Source organism: Triticum urartu, chromosome 3A, assembly GCF_056163025.1.
Source record: "Triticum urartu cultivar PI428250 chromosome 3A, HENAU_Tu73, whole genome shotgun sequence".
Taxonomy (NCBI): Eukaryota; Viridiplantae; Streptophyta; class Magnoliopsida; order Poales; family Poaceae; genus Triticum; species Triticum urartu.
Genome location: NC_141875.1, coordinates 361,523,920 through 361,547,678, shown reverse-complemented (window position 1 = coordinate 361,547,678; position 23,759 = coordinate 361,523,920). Strand labels below are relative to the sequence as shown.

The 23,759-nt window shown below is 44.4% G+C and overlaps 2 protein-coding genes across 2 annotated transcripts; both read left to right on the top strand.

Moving 5' to 3' along the window:
• The first annotated feature begins 9,757 nt into the window (after window positions 1–9,757).
• LOC125543912 (developmentally-regulated G protein 2) lies at window positions 9,758–16,664 on the top strand. Its single transcript, XM_048707410.1, has 12 exons — window positions 9,758–9,963; window positions 10,067–10,191; window positions 12,435–12,502; window positions 12,651–12,727; window positions 13,177–13,357; window positions 13,442–13,498; window positions 14,555–14,629; window positions 15,278–15,397; window positions 15,474–15,644; window positions 15,804–15,917; window positions 16,019–16,189; window positions 16,292–16,664. The coding sequence occupies exons 2-12, from the start codon at window positions 10,122–10,124 to the stop codon at window positions 16,385–16,387; spliced, it is 1,200 nt and encodes a 399-aa protein (XP_048563367.1). The 5' UTR covers window positions 9,758–9,963; window positions 10,067–10,121; the 3' UTR covers window positions 16,388–16,664.
• Window positions 16,665–16,941: 277 nt separating this feature from the next.
• LOC125543913 (uncharacterized) lies at window positions 16,942–20,291 on the top strand. Its single transcript, XM_048707411.2, has 7 exons — window positions 16,942–17,663; window positions 17,789–17,888; window positions 17,968–18,033; window positions 18,808–18,972; window positions 19,064–19,160; window positions 19,625–19,755; window positions 19,850–20,291. The coding sequence occupies exons 1-6, from the start codon at window positions 17,042–17,044 to the stop codon at window positions 19,742–19,744; spliced, it is 1,170 nt and encodes a 389-aa protein (XP_048563368.1). The 5' UTR covers window positions 16,942–17,041; the 3' UTR covers window positions 19,745–19,755; window positions 19,850–20,291.
• The last annotated feature ends 3,468 nt before the right edge of the window (window positions 20,292–23,759 follow it).

Genomic DNA, 23,759 nt, shown 5'->3' with positions numbered 1-23,759 from the left:
CGTTCCTTACACGGTTGGGTTATAATGGGAACCCCTTGACAGTTCGCTTTGAATAAAACTCATCCAGCAAGGCCCAACCTTGGTTTTACCATTTGCCACCTAGCCTTTTCTTTTCCCTTGGGATTCGCGCTCCCGAGGGTCATCATTATTTTAACCCCCCCCCCCCCCCCCGGGCCAGTGCTCCTCTGAGTGTTGGTCCAACCTGTCAGCCGCCGGTGGCCACCAAGGGCAACTCTGGGTTGGCCTACCGGAAGTTTGGACAATCTGAGTGTGCCTTGAGAACGAGATATGTGCAGCTCCTATCGGGATTTGTCGGCACATTCGGGCGGCTTTGCTGGACTTGTTTTACCATTGTCGAGGATGTCTTGTAACCGGGATGCCGAGTCTGATCGGATTGTCTTGGGAGAAGGAATATCCTTCGTTGACCGTGAGAGCTCGTGATGGGCTAAGTTGGGACACCCATGCAGGGATTTGAACTTTCGAAAGCCGTGCCCGCGGTTATGGGTAGATGGGAATTTGTTAATGTCCGGTTGTAGAAAACCTAAAGTTTATCTTAAATAAAATGCATCAACCGCGTGTGTAACCGTGATGGTCTCTTCTCGGGGGAGTCCGGGAAGTGAACACGGTGTTGGAGTTATGTTTGACGTAGGTTGTTCTAGGATCACTTCTTGATCATAGTTGTTCGACCGTGCCTTTGCCTTCTCTTCTCGCTCTCATTTGCGTATGTTAGCCACCAAACATGCTAGTCGCTTGTTGCAGCTCCACCTCATACCTTTTACCCTACCTATAAGTTTAAATAGTCTTGATCGCGAGGGTGTGAGATTGTTGAGTCCCCGTGACTCACAGTTTCCTTCCAAAACCAGTTTGCAGGTGCCGATGATACCGTGCAGGTGACGCAACCGAGCTCAAGGAGGAGCTCGATGAAGATCTTGTCCTTTGTGTTGTTTCGTTTCAGTCGATCAGTAGTGGAGCCCAGTTGGGACGATCGGGGATCTGTGTAGCATTTGGGGTAGTCTTCTTTTATTTTGGTTCCGTAGTCGGGCCTTGATTGTATCTGGATGATGTAATGTTTTATTCATGTATTGTGTGAAGTGGCGAGTGTAAGCCAACTATGTATCTCTTTCCCTTATGTATTACATGGGTTGTGTGAAGATTACCTCACTTGCGACATTGCTTTCAATGCGGTTATGCCTCTAAGTCGTGCTTCGACACGTGGGAGATATAGCCGCATCGAGGGCGTTACAAGTTGGTATCAGAGCCTTCCTCGACTTTAGGAGCCCCCCTGCTTGATCGAATCGCTGGCGTTGTTGAGTCTAGAAAAATGTTTTGAGTCATTTAGGAATATATATATCAGAGAGTAGGACTTCTTTTACTCCTTAGTCCCTTCGTCGCTCTGGTGAGGCATCCTGACGTAGAGTTTTGACTATTCTCTTCTCAAATTTCACTAAAAAAATTTTAGGATCACGCGGGTATCTTGGAATCGTTCTGATGGTTTTGTGACGAGAACATTGTTCTTGGTGCCTCCTGACATTTAGGGGTTGTGGCAGTGTCCCGGGGAGTTGAGCTCCGAGGTGTTGTCGTCACAATTTTATCATTGTAGTTCTGGAATACCCGAGTTTCGCCGACATCGAAAATCTCTTTTATGCAGTTGTTGGTGAGATAACCTCGACGCCACCCAGTACTGGGGCGGGAGTTCGGGAGTATTGCCATAACTCGTATAACGGATGCTTTTCGAAGGTTGAGGTAAATGATTTCCGAAGGTTTCTTGGTTATGTGTTGAAGGATGGATACAGCTGGATGTAGGATTTGCTAGTTTTGGGTGAGATATTATGCTTCCCCTGTATCCCCAATACATGATTGCATAACCGGAAAGTTTCGGGAGTTTATAAGTGGGAATTCAAGTAGCTCTTAGGATATCTTTCCGACAGATGTATGATATGGAATTGGGGTTCGACGTCTAGTGTTCCGCCTATTCACGGTCGGTTTTACAATGGTCTCGTTGTGTCTTAAAGAGTCCTTGGCTATGCTGACTCGGGGACGCTTCGTATGTCATGTGCACTGCCTTGTACATGATGGTGCTGTACGATCGAGCCCGTGTAGGCCCCACCACGAAAACTTCAGGCAAAATCTCTATCATATGTTTGTTCCGGCTTATTCCGCAAGCCAATCCTTTGTTTTTGTTTTTGAGCTGTGGTATTCGAGTTGCTTCGAAGTCAAATGTTGATTCCATACCTTGTCTAAACGGTGTTCTCATGTTACTATGTGAATACCAATCCTTCATGATAATTGAGAGTGTCATGTCAATCCTTTTCAGCCGGTGTGCTTCTTGTCGAGTGAATCCGGTCATTTTCAACATCTGCAAGATCAACTTAGTTTTTCGTCAACGGTGTTTGCTTCATCCATCCCAAGTTGCCTTTATTTTACCCACCCTCCCTCCCTTTTTCTTCAAGGGCTCAGATTTCTTATTCAAGTATCCTTTTATTGATGGAAAGTCTCTCCATTTCTTTTCCTTCATGTTCTTACCTGGTGGTTCTCATGAAGATGCTCTATTAGCTCAATATTCTCCATTCTTTTCTTCTCCGGTGGTTTCAAGTCAAGCTTTGTTGATCATATCCTTTTCCTCATTTCAAATACCATCTCATACCGGTGCACCTCCTAATCATTCCCCGCTTGCTATTCAATTGTTCCGGAGTGCTGGAGAAATCTCAGAAGGCTCGTTTTGTCATTCAAGATCCGTTTGACCTATTTCGAGGTTGTTATCTCATTCAAGCCTTTTAATTCTACCGGCGCTATCTCTATTTTAAATCGTTCAGTGGTATATCTTTTCAGTGGGCCCTAACCCACGGGTCTTTTCCCAGGATCTTACCTGACTCTTCTTATTTTCCCGGAGCTATCTTCAAATTTCTTTTCAAAGTTTGACATAAGAATGATTCATCATCAGTCATATGTATTTCTCCAAGATCTTTCAAATTCTTTTCACCGTTGGCTCAACCTTTCTATTCGTCATCCCGGAGTACCTAAATAATTCATGGTGGTGTTTCTCATTGTCATTCTCAACATTTGAAGACCGAAGAAGAGTTTCTTTTAAATCTTGCTTCATTCTCTTCAAAGATTCATGATTCTAACTTGTTGCCATCCTCTCATAATTATTTCCGATTGTGAGAATTCTTTTCACCCATCCAGAGCAATTCAGGAGTCTTTTCAGTTTGATTATCCGGAACCCATCATCTCAGAATTATTCTTTCTAGCTTTCTGCTCTCCTCTAAATCTTACCGGTGTGTCATCCAAGTATTCTCTTCCCATCTCGGGATCTCTTCGTTTCACGTGTATCTAAATTCTCTCAAACATCTTTGTTCAATTGTTAATTCTTCCCGGTGCTTCGATATCTTCCTTTGATCGATTTCAATTCTTATGGTAGTTCATTCAAGATTCCTTTCCTCTTGGTATCATATCGATTTATTCGTTGTTTCAATCCTAACGGTGGTTCGTTGAAGTTTTTTCTCTAGTTTTGCGCTATATATATCTTAATCCTTTCAAGAAGAATAAGTAGTATGCCAAATCCGTTGCTTGTCATCAATTTAATTGGTGAAGGATAAGCATAATATAATTATTATTCTTGTTTCATCGAGTAAATTCAATTCCCTATTCCGGAGGCTCATCAAATTCCTGATTTCAATTGTTTCATCTTCTCTTTTTCCCGGAGTTCCAACCTTTTTCAATTATATCACCACGGAGATTCATCTAAATCATCGCAAGGCTTCACCTTGTGTTTTTAACCTCTCTTTCTTCCGTTTGATCGTCCTTTTTGTTTCCGGAGTTCTTCATGGAGGTTCTACATGATTGGTTCATCAAGGACTTAAATCTTTCTCGAAGTGTTCATCAAGATTCTTTTCAAAGGAGCTCAAGTATCCTTCATCTTGCAATCCGGAGTGCAATTCTTTCTTCCGTATCATTGGAGGTGGTATTATGTCATTCTTGATAATTTGAGTTCATGTTTCATGATTCACATGTTGTTAAGAATGAGGTATTTTAAATCCATCAACCTCTTCGTTGGAGTTATCTTGTGTCATGTTTCACCTAAAGCCTTCCCTAAGTATTGTTGCTATTTATGGTGCTTATATATGACCCAATTTCTTCATTTATCCTTCCGGTGATATAAGCGTCTCATCTCCTTGTTGATATCAATCCAATCTATCGCTTCCGTTAGTGGCAGAATTTAACCTCATAATTTCGAGATGTTTTCCATAAGCCCACTTCATGCCTATCTTTTCGTTGTTGGGTTTCCAACAACTCCGTTCGACCCTTCTCCTAAAGATGCCTTTTCAAACTCTTTTGTGTCAGAAGTTGGCATTTTCTTCTCCATTCTCCTATTTCAATTATCTATCTTCTATTCTTTTGTTCCGGAGGCATTGTCATGTTGCTCTTTTCAACCCATCATCTCGTTTTGTCAAAGATCATGTTCTTTTCATGCCTATCCATTTATCCGGAGTGTTGTGCCTTTTGCTCAAGGTCTTTTCATCATATCAAGTCTTGCATCTGTTTTCAACAGGAGTGCTACCCGAATTTGTTCTTCCTTGTTCCTCTTTTCTAACAGAGTGTTTTCTACTTCGTTCATGTCCATTGCATTCTTTCTTTCAATTTGTTCAACCTCTCAAGGTTCTTTGGTTTCACTCATTGGTCAAAGAAGCAACTTGTTTTACCTCTTCCTCTTTCGTTTCTCTCCAGTGTCATCCTAGATCTCGGGACGAGATCCTCTTGTAGTGGTGGAGTGTTGTGACGCCCCGAGACCGATGTGCCAGGTGTCTTCCAGTTATTCGCCGACGTTGTCATGTCATTTGCTTGCGTGTTGCATCTTATCATGTCATCATGTGCATTGCATCATCATGTTTTAAAACTTGCATTCGTCCGGGTTCTCCGAGTTCTCTCCGTTGTCCGTTCTGAGCCCAACCACACTTGCACGCGCCCGCGGCATGTCCGAAATAGTATTTTATAAGTGGCCGGAAAATGTTCTCGGAATGGGATGAGAGTTGACGTGTGGTCTTATTATAGTGTAGATAGACCGCCTGTCAAGTTTCATTGCATCCGGAGATCGTTTGATGCCCCAACGGATAACTAGAGCGGCAGTATAGCTGGTCTAACGTCAGACGGTTTCAGTCTCCGGAAACCGTGCCGGGTTGCATCTCTCCCCTCTTCTCTCAGACCAACCCGCTCTTCACAATCCGCCAGACCCAACCGCTCTCTCTACAGCCCGCGGCCCCCCTCGCGCGCGTCCGAAAATTGTCCGGGACCCGACCCGAGCAGTCGTCACCGTTGTGTCCGGAACATCCCCAAACATCTACAAAACGTCACCGTTTTCTTATTTAGACTCCCTAGCTATTTTATTCGCGATCGGAGGGACGAGATAGCCCCAACCTAATCCGCAGGCCTATATATAAACTAGTCCAACCCTAATTTTGAGGCAGCTTGTCCCATCCTCCTCATTCCGCGGCCACCACTCCTCTTGTCTCCCCTTCCTCGGGATCCCCTCCCGATCCAAAAATCCTCCCACTCTTGTTTTCCCCAGCGAGCCAACCACCACAGCCCCGCCTGACCAACCCCTCGTCCCCGTACGCCGTCCTCCTCGTGCTCGATCTGGACGCCCGCAGCTCCCGTGCGCTTCCCTGCCCGAGGTCGCCATCTTCGACAGGCCTCGCCGGAGACTAGCACAGCCGCGCCCGATCCCCTTTGCCTCCTCGTTCCCGTGCCGCAGTAGCCGAACAGGTGACCTCGCGCCCGAGCCTCCCGTGCGCCTCCACTTCCCTGCCGGAGCAGCACCGACAGCCAACCAGGGGAGAACGCCATGGGCGTCTGAGTTCTTCCATGCCGGCCGGCTACCTCGACCAGCAATCGACCCCGGCAGCAGCAGCCAGCCAGTGAGCCCCGTCCCGCGAGCCCTCTTTCTCCTCTCCTTTGTTTTTCCCCTTCTCTTGTGTAACCAGCGCCGCCGCCATTTGTTTGACAGTCGCCGGAGCACCGTGCCATGGCCTAGCTCCCGCCACGCCCGTAGCCCGGATCAGCCGCGCCGCCCTGGGTCCCCGTCGGCGTCGGCCTCTGCTCGTTTCTGCACCGGACAGAGGGGCTCGACCCCTTTTTCCCGCGACCTCCTCTGCTTCTTCCTCGAGCCCGCAGCAACTCCAGCGCGCATTGACTTGTTCCTCTGCCAGCGTGGAGGAGAACCACGTAGCCACACGGGGCCTCTTCTTGCCTCGCCAAGGCTCGGCCTGCCTCCATCAAATGGGCCAGGCCCGCGGGGTGAGATGCCTTCCCCCAGCGCCGGTTACTGATGGGCCAACCAGATCCGCCCCGTATCGTGTTTTTTTACATAGAACGTTTTCCTATTTTTTTCCAGAGAACGTCAGTTTTGCAGAAAAGCCCCTAGAGTCCATGCATTTAATAAATCACCAACCATGCATCTTTTGTAAAAACTTTATATATGAAATATGCTTAGTTTTTCATCTAGTTTCATAATATGCCATTTTCATCCATGTTTAAAAATGTTTAAATTGTTGTTTGCGTTTATGTTACTTAATGCCATGTTAAAACGTTTTATTTCATAACTAAATAACCGTAACTCCGAATTTAACAAACTTTATATGTAAATGGGGTAGAAAAATTCCTAGTTTAACATGGTGTCTTTACTTTCCATGTTTAACAACTCTAAAATTGTGTTTAGGGCAGAACAGTACCAAACCTTAAAATATGCATATGGGGTTTTACCGGAATCGTTGTTCATTGTTTTCGGCCTCATTTAAACTTGCCTAGATAGGTAGTTTTGTTGTACTTTAGCCCTTGCCATGTTAATCAACATTTAATATTGTTGGGTACATAAATGAGATCGAACTAAATAACTTGTCGTGGTGTTTCCTCAATGTGCACCGTTGCATATTGAGCTCCACTTAATTTGTAGGATTGCTTGTGCACTTTTGCCATGCCATGTATCTTTAAACCGGACATGCATCATATTTGGTTGTGCATCATGCCATGTTTATGTGGTGGTTGTTTACTATGTTGTTTGCTTCTTTCCGGTGTGCTTCTTCGGGTTGGTACCGATAACGTCGTGTGGTGAGGATTCGTTCGACTTCGTCCGTTTGTCTTCTTCATGGACTCGTTCTTCTTCCTTGCGGGATCTCAGGCAAGATGACCATACCCTCGAAATCACTTCTATCTTTGCTTGCTAGTTGCTCGCTCTTTTGCTATGCCTATGCTACGATACCTACCACTTGCTTATCATGCCTCCCATATTGTTAAGCCAAGCCTCTAACCCACCTTGTCCTAGCAAACCGTTGTTTGACTATGTTACCACTTTGCTCAGCCCCTCTTATAGCGTTGTTAGTTGCAGGTGAAGATTGGAGTTTGTTCCTTGTTGGAACATGGATATTTTGTTGGGATATCACAATATCTCTTATTTAATTAATGCATCTATATACTTGGTAAAGGGTGGAAGGCTCAGCCTTATGCCTGGTGTTTTGTTCCACTCTTGCCGCCCTAGTTTCCGTCATATCGGTGTTATGTTCCCGGATTTCGCGTTTCTTACACAGTTGGGTTATAATGGGAACCCCTTGACAGTTCGCTTTGAATAAAACTCCTCCAACAAGGCCCAACCTTGGTTTTACCATTTGCCACATAGCCTTTTCTTTTCCCTTGGGAGTCGCGCTCCCGAGGGTCATCATTATTTTAACCCCCCTGGGCCAGTGCTTCTCTGAGTGTTGGTCCAACCTGTCAGCCGCCGGTGGCCACCAGGGGCAACTCTGGGTTGGCCTACCAGAAGTTTGGACAATCTGAGTGTGCCCTGAGAACGAGATATGTGCAGCTCCTATCGGGATTTGTCGGCACATTCGGGCGGCTTTGCTGGAATTGTTTTACCATTGTCGAGGATGTCTTGTAACCGGGATGTCGAGTCTGATCGGATTGTCTTGGGAGAAGGAATATCCTTCGTTGACCGTGAGAGCTTGTGATGGGCTAAGTTGGGACACCCCTACAGGGATTTGAACTTTCGAAAGTTGTGCCCGCGGTTATGGGCAAATGAGAATTTGTTAATATCCGGTTGTAGAAAACCTGAAGTTTATCTTAATTAAAATGCATCAACCGCGCGTGTAACCGTGATGGTCTCTTCTCGGCGGAGTCCGGGAAGTGAACACGGTGTTGGAGTTATGTTTGACGTAGGTTGTTCTAGGATCACTTCTTGATCATAGTTGTTCGACCGTGCATTTGCCTTCTCTTCTCGCTCTCATTTGCGTATGTTAGCCACCAAACATAGTAGTCGCTTGCTGCAGCTCCACCTCATACCTTTTACCCTACCTATAAGTTTAAATAGTCTTGATCGCGAGGGCGTGAGATTGCTGAGTCCCCGTGACTCACAGTTTCCTTCCAAAACCAGTTTGCAGGTGCCGATGATACCGTGCAGGTGACACAACCGAGATCAAGGAGGAGCTCGATGAAGATCTTGTCCTTTGTGTTGTTTCGTTTCAGTCGATCAGTAGTGGAGCCCAGTTGGGACGATCGGGGATCTGTGTAGCATTTGGGGTAGTCTTCTTTTATTTTGGTTCCGTAGTCGGGCCTTGATTGTATCTGGATGATGTAATGTTTTATTCATGTATTGTGTGAAGTGGCGAGTGTAAGCCAACTATGTATCTCTTTCCCTTATGTATTACATGGGTTGTGTGAATATTACCTCACTTACGACATTGCTTTCAATGCGGGTATGCCTCTAAGTCGTTCTTCGACACGTGGGAGATATAGCCGCATCGAGGGCGTTACATGAGGTCCAGTCGTGGGAGACCAAGAAGATCCAAGTTGATGCTCCCTATGCGTTGTGGCACCGATCCGAGAATTCCCTGGAAGTAGCCATCCACCGCCTCAACGATTTCATCTTGGCCCGTGAGGTACTGGTCGTTGCATTGCAGACCCATGATGGCGTTGCAACGCCTCCCGTGGCTGGCGTGCTGCTTGAAGAAGTGGGAGTCGGCGTCTCCATCTCGAAGCCAAGTTATTCTAGATCGATGGCACGCAATGGATCTCTCAAGCGAACATAAACCCAACAACTTCCGCTTTAGGATCTTCCTCAGCCCAAACTCCTGCTCCGAGAGTTGCCTTATTTCCATCAGTGCATCAAGACAAAGAATAAGTTTCAGGGCTAGAGCGATTTGCATCTTGACATGTCCTATCCACTTGTCGCTCCACCTTTGCAGCGACTTTGTTGTTGCATTCAACTTGTTATCGAGGACCACGAAGGGGTTTCCCACAGAAGACACCGAAGCCCAAGCAGCCTCCACGACGGTGCGGAATCCATCTGCCTTTGGCCAAAACGCCTCAAAACGGAACCTTTTTGCCCATCCTGAAATCAGCGTGCAGGTCCAGCATACAGCATACGGGGGCAATGGTCCAAACAACGGAGCCCAAAGCCGAGAGGAAACATGATGGATGAAGCTCCTCCCAATCCACCGTGGTGAAAACGTGGTCGATCTTTGAAAGGGGATGCTGCGTGGGGTAGGGACAGGAGGACGAACTGGGTCAATCTATATTGGATGATCCGATCTCCACATTGGACGGCAAGACAGCCGACTGATTTTAAATTTCTATAAAAGATTCAGATGCTTTTTTCGCAAAAAATATAACAATGCATAATAGTTCTTTTTTAAGCTGCACGCAAACCTCAAAACGCAAAATCGGAGAAATAGGCGTGTAGGATCAAATCAATCAAGGCCATCCAATCGACCACGGGCTGACGAAACGTGATCCCTGCCGCCCTTGAACCACCCTTCTTCTTCTCACCTCACCGTGCTCTCCTTCACCTCTTCCGGCCCAAAGCCCCAGCGCCGCCGAAACCCCTCCTGCGCCCCCTTTTCGCACCGGAGCACACCTCGAAGCCCCTCCACTGCACTGGGAGTGGAGTCGAGATCCGCCCCGCCGTGATTCCTACGGCTGGTGAGGAAGCCCTAGCTTGTTTATACTCTTCTCCGTCTTGCCCCTCGTCTTTTCCTCGCTGCGAGCAATCGAATCCAACAGATCTTTCTTCTTCTCATGTAAGATCGATCTGAGTCTGTCTTCGTGGGGAGAAAGGTGCGTACCTCACAAGGTGAAAGATGGGTATCCTCGAGAGGATCAAGGAGATTGAGGCCGAGATGGCCCGGACGCAGAAGAACAAAGCAACAGGTTGTGTTGCCTTCATTGCCCCTTGAAATTACTACCGTGGGATTATTGCTCATCGCTGCCTACTCTTTGTTCTTTTCTGCTGTACTCTACTGTGCCACTTTATCTAGTGATGAAATATAAGCTGGGGAGGGGATTCTGGTGGAAGTGAAATGGACATATTGTGGTTTCGGCCTTTCTTGGATTATCACTTTCTACTTTGCTCATGCTTTCTATGTTTTCGTACCTCTGTTAGAAAATTTAGACAGACATTTTGTTCTATAGCTATAATCTGTGATCACATGGCCGTTCATTGTCCTAGACGTATAAGTAAATCGGACAGTCTGTATACTAATTGTGCATCCACTGGTGGATTTATGATAATTCTAAAATTTCCAGACAAATGGTTTTCCCACAGGGGCCTGCACATCTATGTAATTCATGATTACTGGATCAAGAACAATCCTTTTCCGTCCTTATGTTCTTTTTAGTTCAAATCAACCAATTGTTTCATGTCTATCCATCTTTATGCATTTTGGTATGAACACTTTGCATACTGTTACAAACAGGTATGTATTCTGCAAAATACATATGCACAATATGTTAGGGAATTTGTTGCAGAGAAAAACCTCTAATTCTCAAAAATATTTCGCCAAGACTGCTGGTCAGATAACAGCCAGAAAAATTGTAGAGAAAAACAAATTAGCAAGGAACTGTATGTGCATTTATATGTATGCACAATTTGTGCCTTTCAGTCTGTAACCTCAAGTTTTTCTTGACAATTAACAATGTTTTTAAGGCGGTAAGGCGAGGCAAGGCACTGTAGCACGGACTCACCTTTTGCACGCTTAAAGCATAAGGCGAGGTGATGCGTTAGGCACATAAATATATAATATATGACAGCGAATTAGGAGATTCAACAACTAGCGTTAACATAAATGCACCACAAGTTTCATAACATGATGGCTGTATGCAAAGTACAGGCCCCAAATCATCTTGTTTATATGAGGGAATGATGCTTCTGAACTTGAGCTTCACCCCCCTCATCTATACATTGTTACATAGCTTTAAATTTTCTTGTGTTTAAGAAGTAGTGCATCTCTTTACTAATTTTCACGGGTGCCTTGACACTTATCCACATCACTGAAACCCCCAGAAAGGTGCTGCTTCAGCCTTCTCACTCCAGCATGGACTACGTACACTGGAGTAAAATTTTCCTCTCTAAAGCTGGCCAGAACACATATTTCCATTTTGGGTTGTTGGATTTAGCTTTTCTCCTAGGATCATTAGACAGATCATACGCATTACCAGGTGGCAGGCGCTTGATCCATCAGAGCAGGGACACTTGGCTACTGCAGCGACACTAAGGAAGGGCCGTCAAAGATGTGGAGGAGAAGAAGCAGATGTAGATGAGAAGAAGAAGAAGAGGTGGAGGAGAAAAAGAGCAGACATGCGGCCAGGCACACACAGAAAGAGAGCACCTGGAGGGGATGGAAACAACGGAGGGCGGGGAGAAGAGAAAGGAGGGGAAATGAGCCATACCTTGCTGCTGCTGGGGGAGTGCTCCGCGCCTGCGCCAGAGGATGAAGAGTAGAAACCGGAGAGGAAACTGGCAGATCTGTGCCAGAGGAAGTCATCCTCTCAATCGTTTGGAGAAACAGAGAACTGGGACGGGATGGAAGGAAGACCAGATGAGGCGGAAGAAGTAGACGAGGGTGGGGAAGAGAGAGAGGACGATAGCCAGAAGGCTGCGCTAGAGGGGGAGCCGAGACCGGAGAGGAGGAAGCTGGCGCAGAGCTGAGCTGTAGACGGTGGTTCTCCACTCTGCAGCCGCCGCCAGAGAGGAGAGAGCTCTTTCTCTGCAGGCATTTGGGTAGACTGATTTGTTTCCCTCTTTCCCCTCCTTCTCACCTTACTTGCGCGCCAGTCCTTGTTCCCTCTGGACAGCTCAGTTACCCGCTGCCTGCTCTGACTATGGCGTCTGATTTGGCCCAAGGTTGCGCCTTGTGTGCCTAAGATACGTCCAGACGCCTCAAAGCTCTAAGGTGGACGCCTTTCAAAGCTACCAAAGGCGAGCTCGGCGCCATGCTGTCGGAGGGCGCCCTGTCACCTAAGTGACGCCTGAAAAACAATGATAATTAATTTTCTAGCAACGAGTATTTGTGGTTTATCCTTATTTTGTAACGGGTCATTGTGGTATGCTACGTGATATACTAAAGGCTGTTTTCCGGTTCTAGAGACTAACTTAAGTTTTTATTGTCACACAGAATATCATCTTGGACAACTGAAGGCAAAAATTGCAAAACTGAGGACACAGTTACTAGAGCCTCCAAAGGTACTTCTAATTTATGGCGCTGCACAATTTAGACGATCATACATAACTATTGTTTTGTTTTTTCTTAGTCAATCCATACTAAATTCTTTCACTCCCTTTAACATCAAAGATTTCTAGTAACAGCAGCCGTCTCATGTTGTTGATACAGGGTGCCAGTGCTGGAGGAGATGGTTTTGAGGTCACAAAGTTCGGGCATGGTCGTGTTGCGCTTATAGGGTTTCCCAGGTCTCTTTCTTATGCCTACAAACTGAGTACTGTTTTGTGGGTTCTCAAGCGTTTTGGTTTGTAGCACTAGATTGTTAATTCTTGTGCTCTTCTATAATAGGAAGAATGTTCTGTCTTCCAGATGTATCATGTGCTGTGCTTACTTGTATTCTTGACCCATGTCTCTCTGTCAATCTAATTCAACCATCAGGTTGCATAAAATGGAGATGTGATATCTGAATCATCTGATGACCCTACTCATACTTGTGCCTCACCTTTTTCTCTTGGAAAAAAATGCTATAACTTATACCTACTTTCTTTTACCCAATATTAATCTCCTGCCCTTTTCTACATGGTTACTAACTTAAGCTAAAAGTTTCCTGTTTGTATTGCTATGCATACAAGGCTCGATCTAGTTATCCACTTAGGTATATAATGTCATTATGACTCACACGAGTTTCATATTGCAGTGTTGGAAAGTCAACTCTTTTAACTATGCTAACCGGGACACATTCTGAAGCTGCATCATATGAGTTCACAACCCTCACTTGCATTCCTGGTATTATCCATTACAATGACACCAAAATCCAGCTTCTTGATCTTCCCGGTATCATTGAAGGCGCCTCTGAAGGCAAGGGGCGTGGTAGGCAGGTAAATAAATACTGTTGGTTTAATTATAAGGATAATTCACTTGGCGATATTACTTTGATTTTACATCGTTGTTGCTGTTTTCAGGTTATCGCTGTCGCCAAGTCATCAGATCTCGTGCTTATGGTTCTTGACGCCTCAAAAGTAAGTAGTGCATCTTTACCCCACTCAAGTCACAAGCTTTGCTTCATTGCTTGGACATCCCTGTTTGCTCAATTTTCAGAAGATATGATTTTTTTAAGCATAATCAATACTTTATGATTAGAGACAAGGGGGAACTGTAAAGCAACGGAAACATGTCCTGGACTGTAGGTTCTTTTGGGTAGCGTGCTTCCTGTTTTAACGACAGAATAGGCTATTCTGGCCCCCATAACTTGGATCTCGTTCACAAGAGCAGCCGGAATGTCACCTCTTTCATGGTAGAATGCTTCAAGTATGAACGTTCTCATCTGATCCCTTCAACACCATGTTATAAAGTTATCTTGTTCATGGGGAAAGTTTTAGGCTGCAAAAATTGAAGTCAGATGATCAGAAGGAAAAATTGGAGACAAAATAAAGAAAGCAGTTTAAAAAAGGGATGGCTTGGAAAGTAAGAGAAAAATGAGTGGCGTCTTAAGAGAAATTACACTGGAGCTCTCTACATTCGTCATTTTCTTACTTTGCTCCCTTAACTTTACTCTGTTCCTCACATGGCTCCTTTTCACCATTAGACTAACTGAAATGGCCATGTGAGGAACAGAGACAACCGGCAAGTAGGGAGACCTAAGGAAGAAAACAAGTTGCGGGGAGCAGGTGAGAAGGTGGCGATAATTTAGAAAGTTCTAACGCAATTTCCGTTATAATAATGTTAAAGAGACGCAGAGGACCTGGCTGGTTAATATTAATACTATCCTTTTTCACCTAATGTTGTATGGTAGTTGGGATACGTGTTCTCAAATCTGGCTGAGATATTGCTAAACTGTTGAAGAGATAAATGTATGCCATATTTATTCTTTAAGTTAATGGTATGGCTGCTTGAAACTTCTCGAGATCTTAATGGAGATGAAGGGTTGTGGTGTGTATGTTATTTAAAAAATGATATAAAATAAGAAGAATTATTTACATGCAATCTTCCCCTTCTTATACACGATGATTGCACATGACCGGGCATTACCCGAGTTCTAATTGCTTATTGGATTCATGCTCTAATTTTATTTTCAGAGTGAAGGGCATCGCCAAATATTAACTAGAGAACTGGAAGCTGTTGGCCTCCGTCTGAACAAAAGGCCTCCTCAGGTATACATTTCTTTAGTCACTTGGTGTGAACTGCGAACTAGGACAAACCCAAATGGACATAAGACAACTATATAGAAGACATACTGTATGGCTCAAGTCGATGTCCACATACATCTGACTATCTGCCTGGATGTGTAATTGTGCCAATCTAAAACTGAATCAGCTCCTTTTTTTTGTGTGTGTGCTGGGAAAGTATTGCCAAGTACAATGTTCAAAGAATGCACAAAGTTCATCGGGCCAACACATACCACATGACAGTGCGTGTATTTTATTATTAATTATGTACAGCAGTCATAATAATTTTGGTTGGACTGTGGAGGTGAAGGGAGAATGGGCTAAAAAACGGTTAGCATGGTATGGAGAGTTATTGATGTTCTAAATCACCTTTTTGTGAAGAACCGAGCATCCATCACAATTGATGAAGTTTGTGCTACTTTTAGGGTTTGTAACGGACAAGTGCTGACCTGAACTATGTGACTCATCCAACCAGCTCTATGAGTTAGTCGTACTACATGTCTTATGGTGTTGTCCTAAATTGCTGGTTTCTATTAGTTACATTCTGTTGATTATGAGGAAGTTGATATATGCATTTGCTATTTATACATGTTTTTCTTGGTTGATGAATCACTTTTTTGTGTGGACAAATAGATATACTTCAAGAGGAAGAAGACTGGTGGGATTTCTTTCAACAGCACAGCACCTTTAACCCATATTGATGAGAAGCTCTGCTATCAGATACTGCATGAGTACAAAATTCATAATGCAGAGGTGCATGCCGGTGTGTGTTAGTGGCGTTATGTGTGCACGTTTTCAATTTTAACTCATTACTTTAATTTACTTGTAGGTATTATTCCGTGAGGATTCTACTGTGGATGATCTGATTGATGTGATTGAAGGAAATCGGAAGTACATCAAGTGTGTTTATGTATATAACAAGATTGATGTTGTGGGTATTGATGATGTGGATAATCTTGCTCGGCAACCAAATTCACTTGTTATCAGCTGCAATTTGCAGGTATGTTTCCTCCTTGATTATTTGTGGGGTGTCAAAAGTTAAAAAATTGGTGTCCAGCATAATTAAAGTTGGTGTTTGCTAGTGTAGATGTTACAGTAAGTTGTTTGTTTCACATTTTTGTTTGTTAAAAAAAGTGAAACTAGTCGTCCTTGTTTGCAGTTGAACTTGGACAGGCTATTAGCAAGAATGTGGGAGGAAATGGGTCTGGTGAGAGTGTATACAAAGCCGCAGGGTCAGCAGCCTGATTTCGGAGATCCAGTGGTTCTTTCTAGTGTATGTTTGCTCTCTCTCTCTCTCTCTCTCTCTCTCTCTCTCACGCCATGCATGCTTGCACTGAAATGGGTCTGATGGTTGTGTTGGCATGAATGAATCAGGATAGGGGTGGTTGCACAGTTGAAGACTTCTGCAATCACATCCACAGGAGCTTACTCAAGGATGTGAAATATGTGCTCGTGTGGGGAACGAGTGCTCGGCACTATCCACAGCATTGTGGTCTTGGCCATGGTCTTGAAGACGAGGATGTGGTCCAGATAGTAAAGAAGAAGGTCGGTTATTCTTTCTTTCTTATAGCTCAATAATCACGTCCTTGAAAACATTACAAGATGCTAACCCTCCCTGTGGATGTGCAACAACTTTGATTGATTCAGGAAAAAGAGGAGGGCGGACGAGGCCGTTTCAAGTCGCACACCAATGCACCTGACCGAATCTCCGACAGGGTGAAGAAAGCTCCTCTCAAGACATGATCCCATCGCCGATTTGGAACTAGCTGAGCCGGATGCTATTTTGGGCGACCATCAAGCCTGGCATCTCCGCACAATCATATGACAAATGTTGCTTTTATCCAGATAGTATATGTGCTCTCATGCTGTATAAGATGAGGCAGGCTTGTGTACACGCAGTGAGTGTTTTTGCCAGCAAACTTTGCAAATGAGTTAGTTACAGATGCTACCTCTTGTTATCGTACTGTGTTTGGAACATTAATTAATTAATGGATTCCACTACAAATCTGATTTGAAGTTATGTTCTCGCAAGAAATTGCCATGCTTGCGTCAACATAATTCGCCGTCCTGGATGTCAGATTTGTCATGGTTAAAAATCTGATGATAGATTTTTAACATTTCCGTTAATTAATGGATTCTACAGCTGATTCGCCCACTGGAATGCTCTTTTGCACACATTAATTACTGGACAAGATAAAACTGGCTCAAGTGCTCACACAGCACGCGTGTCGAGAGGCTATTGGCGCGGCCAGCGCTTTGGACGTCATCACGAAGCAGCTAATTTGTTATGCTCACGCCACCCGTTATGGGCCAGCGGGTCCAAATCTCCGACCCGTAAACCGACCGACCGACTGCTCGCTCGCTCGCCCCCCCTCGCCTCCCGTTCTCTTGCCGGCGATGACGCCGCCGGCGGCGGCCTCGCCGGGGCGGAAGTCTCCGGCCGCGGTCCTCTTCCTCTGCGTGGTCACTATCTCATTACTCATGTTCATACTCCTTGCCTCCTACACCCCCCGCCTTCAGCCCCACGGCCGCAGCCCCCACCGCCGCCTCAAGCTCCACCCCAAGAACTCCGCCGCCGTCGCTTCTTCCTACGGGGCCGGCGCTGTCCACGATTCCGGAGGAAACCGCCACGCGGCGCCCTTCGACCCGGCCATCGCCGAGCTGGAGCGGCGGCTGGAGGACAAGGAGTGGGAGCGCGAGCACTACCGCATCCTCCATGGCGACGCCGAGAAGGACGACCACATGAAGGAGTGGGAGGAGTTCCTCAAGGAGGAAGAGGACTTCATCAACGACGACGATCGCTTCAACGTCTCCGACCGCATCCGCGCGCTTTTCCCCAAGATCGACCTCAGCCCCAAGGACGGCTTCGTCTCCCTCGATGAGCTCATCAGGTGGAACCTCGATCAGGCCAGGGCTGACCAGCTCCATCGCTCCGCCAGGGAGATGGAGCTCTATGACAAGAACGGCAACGGGATCGTCTCCTTCACTACTTTCCGGGCGCTGCGCCAACAGTCCCATGGTACAACTCTTCCCCGCATTTTGTTCTTCTTTGCACGTTGAATGAACTCAGCGAGCCAAAAAAAGAAAAAAAATCATCATGGAATAATATAATGCGGAATGAACTTACTAGCTAATGATTTGCAGGAGATGGCAACTCACTGGGGTTCCCGTGGTGGAAAGAGGAGCACTTCAATGCTTCGGACGTCAACGGGGATGGTTTCCTCAATAAAACTGAGTTTCACGAGTATGCATTCATTTCAGTGTACAAAAGATCATGTGGTTCTTGATTGTATATTAATACTTTCTGTATTTCTTTACTGCAGCTTTCTTAATCCAAGTGATTCGGAGAATCCTAAAATTATCAACTTGCTCTGCAGACAAGAATTAAGGTAAATTCTTCCTTTTCCGCAATCCTGATTTCCGTGCAGATTAAAGCAGACAAGTATGCGGACTTGGGTTTAAACTTGAACCTACTGCAGACGACTAGTACTTGGTACTTAGCTAGTAGTCCTGATCTCCTGCTAGTACCTTAATGCAGATTAAAGCAGCAAAATTTTACAATGCTAATCTTTATAGAGTACATGAATTTACATCGTTCGTTGGATGGTCTAACAGTTCAATATGAAGGGGTTGCTTGGTTCACAGTCACTGATAGGTGAACAGTGGCCTCCCCAAAATTTTCTACCATGGTCATGCCTCATGAATATCCTGATATCCTGTGTGTGTCTGTCAGACCTGATGCACTTTTTGTCACTCAATTAAGTCATTTGTGAGATAATTGGAAATAGATATCCCTATTGCGTGCCTCTTTAGGTGTCACAACAAAAATCTATCTTTCTAAATTAAGTGCAAAAGAAGCTACGTTGTAGACCTATAAGCACACACCACCTCATCGTATTACAATAGTCACCCTGTGAAGAAGTTAAAACCACATCAAGTTTGAGCAGTTGCAAGTAACATCCCAGAGCGTTGTGTTTTGCTAGGTCAAAAGACTAAAGAACCTATTGAATGGGCATACGTATTTTTTTTTTGTCTGGAATGCTGTGAATTTTGTATCACAAAATGTTTTTCTGGAGGTGAATATTCCTTCCATTATTTCATTATCTACCTATATTATATGAGAGCACTCACAGTTCCTTGTGTTGCCCATATGCCATGTCCAGGCAGAGAGATAAAGATGGTGATGGAAAGTTAAACTTCGAAGAATACTTTCATGGGCTACATGACCATATACATGGTTATGATGACGAGAATGCAGCTATTTCTCATATTGGGAACATGACAATTGCAAACGAGCGGTTTTCCAAGCTTGACAAAGATAATGACGGGTACATGATTGGAGCTTTGATTTAGGACTTCCAGTGATGAAATTTCTCATATGACCAACTTTTTTTATGCATTTGAACTTTTCTTATGTAGGTTCATTTCAGAGCATGAACTAGAACCTGTTCTTGATAAGCTCCATCTGTCCGAACGCTATTATGCCAGACAGCAAGCCACACATGCTATTTCAGAGGTTTGATCCGCATCCCCCCTGGAGCTTTTTTACTTAATTTTCTCTTATTAATTGAGACCTTAGAATAGTGCGAGGTTCTGTTTATTATGTATATGTTGCGTAAGATAATCGTTGAAGAATTCAAGGTACGTTAGCATGCTGCCGTTATGTCTATGTGCATAATGAAAATGTTGCTGAAGGGACTGAAGTTCTTCGAAATGCTAATTTGTTAGTTTAGGATTTATACTTATATGGTGAAGCAGCTATTTGTTTTCTCATATCTTGTTTTTTGCCATTGTCCTAGACGTTTTTGACTAGGGGTGGTCATCAATCTCATTTGGCTAGTAACTGACTGCAGCTATTTGAACTTACTTTTATACTTGATACATGGTCAAGCAAAAGGGCAATTGTACCTCAGCTTAGGGCAAACATGTGTGGGGTCTCTTTTGTCCTCGATTTGATTTGCTTTTTCCAAAAAAAATTAGGCAGACAAAGATCATGATGGAAGGCTAACACTGGAAGAGATGATCGAGAACCCCTATGCATTTTATGGTAGTGTTTACTTCAGCGACGACGAGGACTACTTCCATGAAGAGTTCCGCTAAGGCATCTGCAGGTAACTGCACCCATCTGTTTCCTAGCCGTGCAGTTCACCTGCCTGTCACTGCTTTCCTGGGCACCGCAACTAAAATTATCTTTTCTTTTCGCAGATCGTAGGTAACCTAACCATGAAATGTGACAGGCAATCTAGCAGGAAGGATTCCAAATGCATCATTACTAATCAAAATGCTGTGTGAATACTTGAAAGAATCAGCGTGCCACGGTATCTTATCTCTGTACCCTTACCGTGCCTTGGCATCGCCTGTATCTGGACAGCACACAGCTTAGAGTTGGTATGGCGTGACACGGGGGGATCAGGTGCTGCTTTGATTCTCTGAATTGTTTAGTGAAATGAAATGGCATCTTACTGGTGATAGGAGTCCAGGTTAGTTTAGATTAAGCTGAGCTGGCACCGTCTCAGTTTTGTAAAACGCACGGAACCTTGGTGGTGAAGAATGAGAAAATTAACACTTGGCAGTGATGAGCAGACGCAAGTTCGATAATACACACTGCTGTTTCGTTCTGTGAAATGAGATCAGCTGTTTGCTCTCCTGTCTCCGTAGTTGAGTAGGGATCCGTCTTGCCTATGTTTCAAGGAAAAAGCATGATAATTCTTGCTGTGTCTATTAATGCAACACAAATATGCTCTTAATATTTCTCTATGATATAGGACAGGTGAAGGATGTTTCGGCACTTCCTGAGATGTTCATGAATTGTTTCCTGCTATGCTCTATGGCTATGTATAAGGTGCTGTACTGTTACATATTTCAAACTTCATTCATAGGCGCTGCCCTACTTTTGCAAGGGAAATTTTATGTGGACTAGCAAACATGTCCGTGGGTTGTAATGGAAGAACAATTTGTCTTTAGATCATCCTCTTTCCCACCCTTGCCGATGATGGCAGTGTTGTCCACCCAATTGTAGAGCGCCTGAACGCGGTCAATCCCAAGGCAATGAGCTTGGCCACCGAACGACATACCGGGGTCACTAGACCGGGCCGGCAATGAGCTTGGCCACCGAACGACATACCGGGATCACTAGACCGGGCCAACGTAAGCGGATGTTTACTTTTTTTTAACCTAATCATGTTGAACTGAAGGTTAGTGATAGTACTGAGAACCGTTAGTAGCTTCGGTAGGATAGAGTGCACGACCGAATGTTCTAGATGGGATCGCCCACGAGTACTTCCCAGGTTCGGGCCCTCATGGGTGAGCTAAAACCCTACTCCTACTTCGTTCCGTGTGAGGGGAGTTACAATATGAGTGTATTGTTTCTTTATATAAATGTATTGTTGCTACCAAGACAATGCTGATATGTCATCTGAAACTACCCCAGCCTCACCATATGAAGAGACGACAAGATCTAGGGTTACATGTTCCCTAATGACCTAGAGCACCGATCGGTTGAGTGTTCACTTGGACCTACCAGAAAATGGACTCCCTATAGTGCTAAGGTCTTAGTAACAACGCAGAGTAACCCTAACAATTATATTTGTCTGTTATTATTTATGCATCATCATGGCATCATCATCATTGCATCGACAACACACTATGAAAGTACAATTAATCTCCGGGTGGTTTTGGTAATTCATAACAACATATAGCTCATTGAACTAATATCCATTTAAGTTTAGTATTTCAGAAAGTTCAATGAATGTCACGACATGGACTAGAGATGTGGACCCCTCAAAATGCTAAGGACACATATTGGCAAAAACTCAAGACTCTTCATTTTTATTTTAGTGATCCAAGATTACACTGAGTCCATAGGAAAACTAATACTATTAAAAGAGGATGAGGTGTTGGTTAATGGCTTGCTTGCTCAAATGCTTAGTGATATTGCTCCAAAGCCTCCAACCACTTTCTCATTCCAAATATGCCAAAACCCTAAACTCCAACTCTAGCCTTCCCCAAGTTGCTTTCCACTCAAATCATTTTTCCACCATATCCAAATCTGTGAGAGAGAGTTGAGTGTGGGGAGACTATCATTTGAAACACAAGAGCAAGGAGTTCATTATCAACACACCATCTATTACCTTTTGAAGAGTGGTGTCTCCTAGATTGGTTAGGTGTCGCTTGGGAGCCTCCGACAAGATTGTGGAGTTCAACCAAGAAGTTTGCAAGGGCAAGGAGATCCATACTTCGTGAAGATCTACCCGAGTGAGGCAAGCCCTTCGTGGACGATGGCCATGGTGGGATAAACAAGGTTGCTGCTTCGTGGACCCTTCGTGGCAGAGCCCTCCTCAGACTCGCGCAATCGTTACCCTTCGTGGGTTGAAGTCTCCATCAACGTGGATGTACGATAGCACCACCTACCGGAACCACGCCAAAAATCTTAGTGTCATCATTGCGTTTGCACTCTCCAAATCCTTCCCTTTACCTTCATATGCAATGTTTACTTTCCGCTGCTACACTCTTAGAATTGCATGTGTATGTTGATTACTTGACTTGTATTAGTTGCTAAAATCTGCCCACAACTAAAATTGAAAAATGATATATTTTTATTTGGTTAAGTAATCTAATCACCCCCTCTAGACCTACTTTCAATCCTACAAGTGGTATCAGAGCTTTGGTCTCCATTTGCCTTGATTTCTATAGCTTTGGTGATCATAGCCTTGGTTTCACAACCTAGGAGAGTATGACGTTTAGCGAGGGAAATTACCACAGTACTAATTTTGCTAGTTGGAAGTATAAGATGAAAATGCATGTTCTTGGTCATAACCCCGCCGTTTGGGCTATTGTGTGTATTGGCTTGCAAGGTGATTTCTTCGAGGATGGAAAAGAACTGGATCGTGAAGCATCCGCGGAAGAAATGAAGATGTTGCAATACAATGCTTAAGCTTGCGATATTCTTCAATGGATTGTGCCCCGAACAATTCAACAAAATTAGCCGCCTTGAGAACGCAAAGGAAATCTGGGATACTTTGGTTGATATGCACGAAGGTACCGAGTCCGTCAAGGAATCCAAATTGGATGTGCTTCAAAGTCAACTTGACAAGTTCAAGATGAAGGATGGTGAAGGAGTCGCTGAGATGTACTCTATGCTTGCTCTCATCACAAATGAGATTGCCGGCTTAGGAAACGAAGAGATGACTGACAAATTCATCATCAAGAAGATCCAAAGAGCCTTGAATGGAAAATATGATACCGTGTGCACCTTGATCCAAATGATGCCCAATTACAAAGATCTCAAGCCCCGGAAGTCATTGGTAGAATTGTTGCTCATGAGATGTCATTTAAGGATAAGGAAGAGCTCCACAACAAGTCAAGTGATGCTTACAAAGCTTCAAGTGATGCTCCTACACATCAAGTGAGAAACAAGTCTCCAATGAAGACTTGAGCTTAATGGTGAAGAATTTCAACAAGTTCTACAAGAATAGAAGCAAAGAGAGAAGCTCCAAGTCAAGATCCTACAATGACAAAAGATTTTCTAGTCATGATCGTAATTGCTACAATTGTGGAAGACCCAGACACTACTACAATGAGTGTACGGTTCCCTACAAGAAGAAAGAAGATTCACCAAAAGGGAGAGGTAGAAGAGATGAATCATCTCCAAGAGAGAGAAGGAGTAGAGATGATCGTTATGAACGAATACCCTCTCGTAGAAGCAAGGATTCGAAAAGGAAGGACAAGTCATCAAAGAGCTACACAAGACGAAGACATCAAGCTCACGTTGGTGAATGGGTGTCCGGTTCTAATTCTGACAACTATTTCGAGAGAAGCTATCACTCCCACTCGAAATATACTCAAGATGAAGGTGTTGCCGGACTTGCACTTGTGTCACCCCAACTCCTACGACATATTTGACTCACCAAATGAAGTAATTGGAAGATGCTTCATGGCTAAAGGCCCTAAGGTATCACACCCCAACTATGTTGATTTCAATAGTGATGAGGATGATTTGCTAGGTGATGATGATTTACTTGTTGACAATACTAGTGATGAAAACTATGATGAACTTGCTAATGATCATGCTAATCAAGATGAAACGAATGACAATGATAAGAAAGAGATTGAGCGC

Bases quoted from the DNA above. Each gene is read 5' to 3' on its own strand.
- LOC125543912 (XM_048707410.1), top strand. From the start codon at position 10,122: ATGGGTATCCTCGAGAGGATCAAGGAGATTGAGGCCGAGATGGCCCGG. The intron at 12,503-12,650 runs GTACTTCTAATT...TTGTTGATACAG, and splicing joins AGTTACTAGAGCCTCCAAAG to GGTGCCAGTGCTGGAGGAGA. The intron at 15,398-15,473 runs GTGCATGCCGGT...ATTTACTTGTAG, and splicing joins ACAAAATTCATAATGCAGAG to GTATTATTCCGTGAGGATTC.
- LOC125543913 (XM_048707411.2), top strand. From the start codon at position 17,042: ATGACGCCGCCGGCGGCGGCCTCGCCGGGGCGGAAGTCTCCGGCCGCG. The intron at 17,664-17,788 runs GTACAACTCTTC...AATGATTTGCAG, and splicing joins GCTGCGCCAACAGTCCCATG to GAGATGGCAACTCACTGGGG. The intron at 18,973-19,063 runs GTACATGATTGG...TTTCTTATGTAG, and splicing joins CTTGACAAAGATAATGACGG to GTTCATTTCAGAGCATGAAC.